The 9,395-nt window shown below is 64.2% G+C and overlaps 1 protein-coding gene across 2 annotated transcripts; it reads left to right on the top strand.

Moving 5' to 3' along the window:
• Positions 1-1,425: 1,425 nt before the first annotated feature.
• On the top strand, positions 1,426-6,104 carry LOC309978190 (protein EOLA1-like). Of its 2 annotated transcripts, XM_082864550.1 has the most exons (4): positions 1,426-1,553; positions 2,264-2,335; positions 4,595-4,875; positions 5,634-6,104. In XM_082864550.1, exons 3-4 carry the CDS (start codon positions 4,623-4,625, stop codon positions 5,855-5,857), a joined length of 477 nt encoding a protein of 158 aa, XP_082720676.1. In that variant the 5' UTR covers positions 1,426-1,553; positions 2,264-2,335; positions 4,595-4,622; the 3' UTR covers positions 5,858-6,104. The 2 variants fall into 2 exon arrangements, with proteins under 2 accessions (XP_082720676.1, XP_082720677.1); XM_082864551.1 differs by lacking the exon at positions 1,426-1,553 and having other exon boundaries at positions 2,088-2,335.
• Positions 6,105-9,395: the final 3,291 nt, after the last annotated feature.

The raw sequence follows: 9,395 nt of genomic DNA, 5'->3' as shown, positions 1-9,395 counted from the left end.
ACGGACAGCACAGGCACCCAGGGTGTTGGGCGACAAGGACGGAGAGCTGGGGCCGCCCGAAGGCCCTCCCAGGGCACCAAGGAGGTGTTGGGGCTTAAACAGGAGAAGGCTCGGCAGGGTCTTCAGCCCGGGGTCGATGAGGACAGATGTGCGGTGTGACACGGAACCGATGGCCTGGGGGGCACCCACTGGAGGAGGACAGACACGAGGCGTCCCGGCCCCTGGGGAGACTCAGGTGACAGCAGCACCGGCCCTAGGTCATGAGGCCTGAAGTCAGCCAGTAGCAGTGGGGACAGAAAGAGGAGCATTTATTCTCATCAGGCACTTGGGAGGCAGGGACACCGGACTTGGTCTCCAAGGAAATGGGAGGGAGGGCTGCCTAAGCAAAGCAAGGAGGAGCAGAGCCAGGTGGGCGGCACTGAGTGGGCTGAGGCCCCGCCCCCCGTCCCCCCACTGGGAGGAAGAGGACAGGAAACAGCTCTGAAGGGGAACTTGGCTTTGTTTGGGACATGCCAGGTCCCAGGCGCGACAGGAAACCGACTGAGAAATTTTCTTCTCACCTCAGAAAAGGCCAGGTAAAGACTGTCCCTCAGGACTCGGCCAGCAGTCGCAGGGTGGCTTGGACGGGAGGTGGCCTGGGCATTCAGCCCAGAGGTGCAAGACTCAGCCCAGAGGCCCCGCCCTCTCCCCATCCCTCCCCTCCCCCTCCCCTCTGACCCCCTGCCCCTCCCCCCCCACCCCGCATCCCTGTCCCCTGGGGTCCATTCTGAGGCTCGGATTCGGTCGCTAAGGACCCTGGGTCGCTTCCACTTTGACCCTTGCCGACTGTTGCGGCGCGGACTGGACGCCTAAGGCAAGGGACTCAAAAGGGCACTGCCTGGCCTCCGCCACTGAGCTGGCCTCGCCCACCCTCCATGGGTTCCCAGGGGCCCAAGCTCCATCCCGGTCAGCTCCGCCCCCGCCCCGCACCTGCCCGGCTTTTTCCCCAGCTCGGCCCCACTCCTCCTCAGTTCTGCCTCCTTCTCCAGAAGCTCCTCCTCACCCAGCTCTTTCCCACACTTCCGCCCCAAATACTCCTCCCCCCGTTCCTCCCACCTCCGCCCTGCCCCTCCCCCAGCTCCTCCCCAGCTATTCGCCACAGCCCCGCCCCTTCTCTTCCGACCCGCTCCCCCGCCCACGTCCTGGTCCTCCTCTGGCTGCCGCTCCACGCCGCCGGTCTCGAACCTCCGAGCGGCCTGGCCTTCCGCGCGCCGCATGGCCTAGCGGCTCCTACTCTGTCTCCTAGCGGCCGGAGCCTGCGGCAAATGCGCGATTGTTCGTAAGTGCGTGTCTACGTGCCTGCGTGCGTGCGTACGTGCGTGCGTACGTGTGGACGTGCATGCGTTCACCCCGGAAATAAGGAGCGTCAGCGCTTGCGGGCGCGGCTACCTGTCACCGGTCCCGGTTCCCCGAGGCGGACGACCGTCCTTCCCGGTGGCCGCAGCCGGGCCGTCCCACCGCGCCCGCGACTCGCCCCGCCCACAAGGAGCCAGGACCCGCCGCGCCCGCGGACGGTACCTCCGGGCGGGAGTTTCCCGGGATCTGCGTCGGGGAGCGCGCGCGGGGCGGCCGAGGCTGCACCTCCCTGTCCCCTCCACCGCCACCGTCCCCGCCCGCCATCCTTCCACGTGTGTGTCCCGCGATGCGCTGGTCCACACGCACCAGCCGCCCGCAGTCCTGCCGCCCCCCCCCCCCGCCTCCCGCGGGCACCGCCCCCACCCCCCAGCCCCCACAACCCCCACCCCACCCCCCACAACCCCCACCCCACCCCACACCCCACCCACCTCCCTGCCCTGCGGGGCTCAGCTGACTGTCCACAGCTCCCCTCTCGGTGGGGCCCAGCCAGGAGTCCATTGAGGGTCACGGACTGTGGGGCTCTCCAGATCCTTCCCGCGTGGCACTGTGAGGAGAGGTGTCGTTTTCTCCTGTTGGATGCGGGAGCTGCTGGGCTGTAAGGTCACCGTCACTCCTGTGGGATGGGCTTCTGTGCTGCGGGCTGAGGCATCGTGGGGCCCCCGACCCAGCCGGGCGGGGACGGAGCCGTTGCCTTGATGAGCAGGACCAACCCTGAGGGAGGCGGCACGTGTGTTTCTCATCGGTTGGGCCCTCCTGGGTCCTGGTGGTCTCCGGTCCCTGCCGAGAAGAAGACCGTTGTGGTTCCTTGGCCGGCATTGCTGTCTTGTGGCTGATGACTTTTCTCCTTGTCCCTCTGGTTCTCGTGCAGGTGAAGACGCCCAGACAAGTGGAAGAGTGTTTTCTCCTCTGGCCACCAAGCAGGCACCCTCTGCGTCGAGAGGTAGGCGGGCACTCAGCCGCCTTCTTCCCGAGGGACTCTCCCCAGGGATTCCGCCCGCACGGTTCGGGTCCCGTGGTTGTGATCTGGTGGCGCCCGTGAGGAAGGGGCTGGCTGAGAAGCTGCGTGGTGGAAACCGCGGGCGAGCCTGGGATCCAGTCACACACCCCAGTAGGAGCCGGAGAAACGGCCAGGCCCCAGGGACTGGCCAGCCTCCCTCGTAACTAACCCAAACGCAGTGAGGAGGGCGACCCTTTGTCACCCATCAGGTTGGCAGAGGTTAAGCGGGGTGATGGTGCTCGGGGGCCCGCCAGTGCGTGAGGGCACGGCAGCCTCGCCCGTGGCTGGCAGAGTGTACGTGGGGGAGCCTTTGCGGAAGGCCGTTTGCTGGCGTGTGTCAGCATCTCGGGATGTGTGCCGTGTGACGCGGGCCTCCTCCGGCCCGGGGCTTCAGTTAGCGAGTGTGTGGTCGTGTTGAGTGTCTAGAGGGGCAGAAAGTGCCAAGCAGTCTGGGAGTCCCCATCGGCGGGGGAAGAGTCAGTAACCTGTGGGACAGCCGACGACGGGGTACCGTGTGGGCGGTGAAAATAGGGCAGATGGAGACGTCCAGACGTGAAGCAGTGTTCCCGAGGTGCTGTGAGCGGAGAAGTCATCCCCCACCCCCGCGTGGAGAGGTGTCCAGGACAGGGCTGACCCTCTGTGATCGCTCGCCCGGGCAGTCGTGTCAGAGTCCCACGGTCTGGGTGGCTTGAACTACAGAACGTATTGCCTTGCGGTTCTGGAGGCCGGAAGCCCGAGATCTAGGTGCCGCCGGTGGTGGCTCTTGTGGGGGCTGTGGAGGGAATCTGTCCCATCCCGCCCCCCTCACTCCCGGGGCTCCGCTGGCTCTCCTGTGTGCCGCTCTGTCTCTAACTGGCCCCTTTTTATGGGGACATCAGTCCTGTTAGAGGAGGGTCGACCCTAATGAGCTCATCGGACCTTGATCACCCCTGTGAAGACCTTTGCTTTGTAGGTAGGGTCACACTCTGAGGAACTTGGGGTTGAGATTCCAGCACGTGAATTTCAGGGGCACGGTGTGACCCCTACCACTCTCCAAAGGCTCTGAGGTAGGAGCACACGTGGAACGTTCCAGGGATGGAAGGAAGGCCTTCATGGCTGCAGGGGGTGAATCCAGGGGCGAGGAGAGCAGGCAGCCAGGGGGAGGAGCCAGACCATGTGGGGCCTCATGGGCCCTGGAGAGAAATGTGTCTCCGCTCTGCTCGGGGAAGGAAAGCCCTGGAAGGTCCTGGACTGGCTGCCTTTGCGGCCTTGTCCCCCGTCCTCACAGCCACGTGGAAGTGGAGGCTCCGTGCGGTGCCGTGACCCGGCTGACTTTCAGGCCCGCGGCTCCCCTGCTCCTCTGTCCTCAGCGAGCAGGGACCCTCCCCCCAGCACCCAGGTACAAGGAAAGCAGGCGAGGACGGGGGCGCGTGGAGTCAGGTCCCCTGGAACCATGCGCTGTCTCTCTGTCCTTCGGCGCCTCCTCAGCTGCAGAGCGGGGTGACGGTAACCTCCCGGGTTATTTGAGGATTGAATTCTGTGATCCCTGGATGGTGCCCGTCCCAGGTCCTGGCGTGGAGACGGAACGCGCACCAGTGCCGGTAGTTCCTGCCGTCACGTATCCTTTCTCGGGCTCCGGGCCGGGGTGGAAGCGGTGGTGCGGGAAGGGGTGGGAGGAGGGTGGCTCCCAAGGCGCGCGGGGAAGAGACACCTGGCAGGGCCATGTGAGAGCCAGGCCGTCCCCAGGGCCGAGCCAAGGTTGGTTGCCAAGGATTTGCACTCAGCAGCCCTGGGTAAGATGGGGGATCCGCAGAGCATGGGCAGCGGCAGGGCCAGGGAGCTGCGGGGCCGGGGGCAGGGGAGAAGCCAGGCCCAGGACTGTCCCTGTCTGTGCCGGGAGAGGGCCAGAGCCCGGCCACTGGGCTGTGAAGCCAAGGGGCCCTCCCTCCCTCCTCTCTGCCGCCCGGGGCCCAGTGCCCTCTGTCGTGGAATTGCCCACACGCCTCTCTCTCGCTGTCCCGGCCTCCCTTGTGAGGTCCCTGCGGACTCCATCTGATGGACGGATCCCCCCGGTCGGCACCCCCTGTCAGCTGCCGGGCACGGAGACGGATGGAAGGGGCTGGCGCCCGGGGGGCCCACGGGGCTGAGGTCAGGCCCACGGGTCATGAGCTCGGAGGCCGGCACGTCAGGCTGCTTGACCGTTCCGGTTCTGTGTTTCCACAGGCGCGTGAGGCCCTGGGGGCTCTGGGAGATGAAGTTCGGCTGCCTGTCCTTCCGGCAGCCTTATGCGGGTTTCGTCTTAAATGGGGTGAAGACCCTGGAGACGCGGTGGCGGCCCGTGCTGAGCGGCCAGCGGCACCGCACCCTGGCCGTCCACATCGCGCACAGGGACTGGGAGGACGCGGCCTGGAGGGAGCTGCTGGCCGGGAGGCTGGGGATGAGCCCCGCGCAGATCCAGGCCTTGCTGCGGGACGGGGAGAAGTTCGGCCGCGGAGTGATAGCCGGCAAGTGACGATCGCCTCCCGGGGCTGCCCCCCAGGGTCTCACCCGGGGCTTTGGCGTCTCGTTTTCTTTTGAACCGGTCGGTGTGGGGTTAGGGTTCGTTTTCCTGAGGCACCTCGCCTTCGGAGGGGCCGGGAAGGTCCCCTCCCCGCCACTCTGGGCCTCAGTCCCCCTTTGTGCTCTGAGAGGCAGAGGCGGGTCCGGCTCTGCCCGTGGCGCTCGCCTCCGTGTGTGTCCGTGTGCGCGCCGTGGCAGAGCCCGCGGGAGGCAGCACGGCAGCCAGAGCTGCGTGTGAGGGGGACCTGGGGACTCGGGCTGCCCGCCCGCCTTCACGCGCCCGCCTCACCCCCGCTGCCCGCGGCATCCTGAGGAAGTCCCCTAAAGCCCCCGGCGGGGGCAGGTCCCGCATCAACCGCTGGCCCCCGGTGGATCGCTCAGGGACCTGATTGCCCGTAGGCCCCCCGCAGCGGCGGCCCGGGGCCCTCCTGATCTGTACCTGCTGCCTGCAGCGGTCGGGCCTTGGTGGGGTCGTGGGGGACCAGGCCTCTCCTTTTCATTGCTCTCCCTCCCTCCCTCCCTCCCTCCCTCCCTCCCTCGGCCTCGCCCCCAATTCCCTGAACCGAGGTTGGCGGGTGGGAAGTGCTCGGCCAGAGGGACCCAGTTCACCCCGGGTCCCCTCGATGACGTGGTCTTGGTCTCTAGCGGTCGTGACTTTGAATCACCTTGTTCTCCATCTGTGTGCTTGTGTCTTTGTGCACAGGGCTGGTTGACATTGGGGACACTTCGCTGTGCCCGGAAAACTTAGGTCCCAACGAGGTTGCGGAGCTGGAGAATCAAGCCCTGCTGCCCAACCTGCAGCAGAAGTACCTGACTGCGCTTGCCAACCCCCGCTGGCTGCTGCAGCCTGTCCCCGGGAGAGGCGGGAAGGACGTCTTCCAGGTGGACATCCCCGAGCACCTGATCCCCTTTGGGCAGGAGGCCTGACCAGACTGGGCTCTCGAGAGGAAGGTGACCGAGAGACCGGCTCATTGTGCCACCGTCCACTCGCCTTCACGCCCTGGACGTGCACGTCTGGTTCGGTCTGAATCGGCCCTGCCCCGGGGAGCGCTGCCCGCTCCGTGCTGTTCACGGAAGCAGACGTGCCCACCTGGTGCAGGGACAGGGGTTGGGACTCTCCTCGTGCGATGCCGCTCTGGGCTCAGCGACAGAGTCTCGAGGACTTTGACCTTTAGGAAAAGATGGCAGTGCCACTCGTTTTGGCCCTACTGGTTCTGGGTGGTTGAGAGAGGTGTGTTTTGAGGGGACCGGTTAGCGTTTTGCCCTCTTTGGCCTGGTCAGAACTCCCAGATGTTTGGACCGCGTCTGGGGAACGAACGATGGGGGAAGGCCGGTGGCGGGCCTCGTGCACGCGGGAGAGGACCACAGGCCCAGAAAGAGGGCGCGGTCTGTCCTTGCAGGTGACCCTGGCCCTGTTGTAAAGCGTCCCTTGGCTCACGAAGCGTGTGTGTTAGACGTGCTGCCCGGCCACTTCACGTCCGAAGACAGGCTCCTAAATACAGCTCTGACGGCAAAGTGAAAAGGGCTGGCGCTCGCTTTGTGGAAACCTCTTACTTCTCTGTGGGGTTTGGGGCCATTTGTCAGCAAGCTTTCTAGGGGTTGTCACCTCTGAAGGTGCTGGGCTTTCCCCCAGGTGTCGGCTGGGAAGGGCCCGTCTCTTCTGAGGCAGACGGCAGTGTGCACGCCTACCTTGATGGGTGGGATGGCCCTCCTTTCCGGCGGGCCTCTTTGGGAGGCCCCTGGATGGTGGGCTGGACACACGCTCAGCTGCGGGTCAGAAACTTCTGGCATCGTAGGGGGACCCAGGAGGAGGCTCCTTCTGCTTCAGGATGCATGACTAATGGAAGGTGACACCCCTGAGGTCAGGAGCCAGGCTGTGCTGCCTCCTGACTAGCAGGCAAGGCCCAGGGACCAGCCTGTCCTGGGCTGGCCTCAGCGCTCCCGAGCCACGTCCGTGGCTGAGCGTGGGAAATGCTGCGGCTTCAAACGAAAGGGGGCGGCGGGGACCAAAGCCTGCCGGGGCTGTGGGTTTCCAGCCTCGTCGGGCCCGTCCACTGAGATGTGTGACTAGTACGGACAGTTAGAAAGGACACAAGACTCGCACTTCTCGTTCGATTCTTCATTTGCTCCCGTGGACTTTGGCTTTTCTTTATTAGAGACAAAAGTAGGTTCTTGGTTATGAGATGGGGCTTTTTGTGTGTCCCCAGGGGCCTGCGAGCTCAGGGATCGCAGTGGTCCTTGCACTGTTGGCGGAGAGCACGCCTGCAGTCTGAGGAGCCCCCCTACTCCTCGTCCACCTCAGGGACCTTGTTTGGGGACGTAGCTAAAAGGGCCCCCGGCAGGAGGGAGAGACAGCTGTTGTACAGAGACATCTCCGAGCCATAAGCCGGGTAAACCGTGGGGCTGGCGGGCAGTTCCCTGGCGCCATAGCGGGGGCACAGAAGTGACGTTCCAGGGAGTGCCCTGCCTGCTCAGGCCGCCCTGCTCACTGGGGGCATGGTGTTCCCTGGCCCATCCCGCTCCACCGCTCATAGAGCACGTGCTAGAGGACAGGAGAGGCTGGGTAGCGCTGGGCCCCTGAGCACCTGGGGCTTTCTTCTGGGTGGTGGAATCGTTGTAAGGGATTTGTGGGGAGCGTCTAGTGGCAGCCACCGGCTTCTTTCCCTTCGGGGCTGTTGTGCTGGTCCCGGGCTGATCAGTTGCTCCCAGGTTGCATTTTCTCTGAATGTTCTCGATGAGCAGAGGCTTGTCTCTCTGAAAGTTGGAGTTGCAGAAGATCTGAAATGAAACGAATCACTTTAGCCATTCTGGGAGAAAATACCCACTCCTCCCCACCCACCCCCGTCCCTCATAATGGTCTTATCTGACTGTGGAGAAAAGGTCTCTTTAAGTTCCTGGCAGGTTATTCCGCCCTGGAGTGTGCGCTCCCTAGAGCTCCCCGAGGCGAGCCTCGGTCGAGGTGTTACTGTCGCTACCTGACATCTCGTGGCCTCTCGAGGGGGTCTGTAGGCGCACCTGCAGGTCCCCTCTAAGGGGCTGTGGCCGAATACCACAGGCTCTACTTTCTCATCTTTCCTTAACTACCTTCTCACGTGAGGAAAGTTATTCTCGGAAATGAAACCCGTTCAGCACGTGGCCCATCTGGCCTCCCCGGGAGGTGTTCGAATAACAAGAGAACGTGGGCAGCAGAAGGGCTTTCTACTTTACCATCAGCCTCTTCTTCCCTGGAGAGTGGCTGGTCAGGCATATTTTGCTGAATCCGTGCCGGTTCATTTGGCGGATGAAAGTCGTCAAGCTGTCTGTGTTGAAAATCCTGTCTGCGCCTCTGCGGTGAAGAACCTCCCTCTGGAAGAGGTCTTCCTCGACGATCACCATATCTCCCTTGTCATTCCAGCGCACAGAGGTGAAGGCGGGCTCCTCCGCCATCGTCCAGAGCTTTCTTGGGAGGGAGAGCTGAAGAATACTCTGGTTGGCCACACCGTAGTCTGCACCCTGTGGTGGCGGGTTGTCTTGGGAGCCGGGATCTGGGCTCTCGGCTTGGTCGCCCTGCTTCTCTGAACTCTCCCGTGAATCCACATTGGGATGCGGGGACGCACGAGAGGGGACCCACGTTGCTGGCTCTGCGTCAGCCGATGGGCCCAGCATGGCTGTACACAGCTCATCGCTGCTCTGACTAGCCATGGAGCCAGTCTGGATTGGGAGCATTCTCCACCCGAGACCGTATCACTGAACTCTCAGGGCAGAAATGCCTTGGACCAGAGCGGGGATGCCCGGTAAATACTGTCCGCAAGATTCTGGAATCTCGGTAGTGGGGCAGCCAGCCGCTCAAGTCGCAGTCTTCTTTATTGTCACGTGATGTCACCGAGGCGGTCTGGAGAGGGAGCCCTGGCCAAGTGTGGGGGAGGGGATGGGGACGGGGTCCCAGGCGCCTGTCTTTTTTTCTAAAAGCCTCGAAAAGTGTGGTTCAAGTTCCCGGGAAAGACTTCCGTCTGCCGCCAGGCACCTTGTTTCAAGGGGCCAGGCCCCGGATGGGTTGAGAAACGTGATCCTGTCTCCACTCCCATCCCTTCATGCTGGCTTCCGATGTGCTCAAGGGCCAGGCCCTGGCGAGGCGTAGCTTGGCTGCCACTGAGACCACAGGGATCACGTGGGCCCCTGGCGACTGTCCCTCCCAGAAGATGGGGCTCCCTAGCGGGCTGGTTGGCCTAGCCTGAGTCGGTGCCCACCCCCCCACCCCCATCCCCCTTCCGGCTCTGGTCGCTTGCAGCTGTTCCTGCCAGCTGGCCGGTCCCGCTCAGATGGGCCCAAACAAAGGGTCCTGATTTCCTGCCTCCCAGGTCAAGCTGTCCCCAGAGTAGGGCTGTGCGCGACCTCACATTCAACTCGAGTGTTCCCCAAGCACCTCAGACACAGCCCTGCCCACGATGCCGCGTGGGAGGGCATAGCCACGTGCCCTCCGCTGGGC

This window comes from Leucopleurus acutus, assembly GCF_964270905.1.
Source record: "Leucopleurus acutus genome assembly, chromosome: X".
In the NCBI taxonomy this organism is placed as follows: Eukaryota; Metazoa; Chordata; class Mammalia; order Artiodactyla; family Delphinidae; genus Leucopleurus; species Leucopleurus acutus.
Note: the sequence above shows the minus strand (reverse complement) of the source record. Positions and strands in the feature narration are given on the sequence as shown.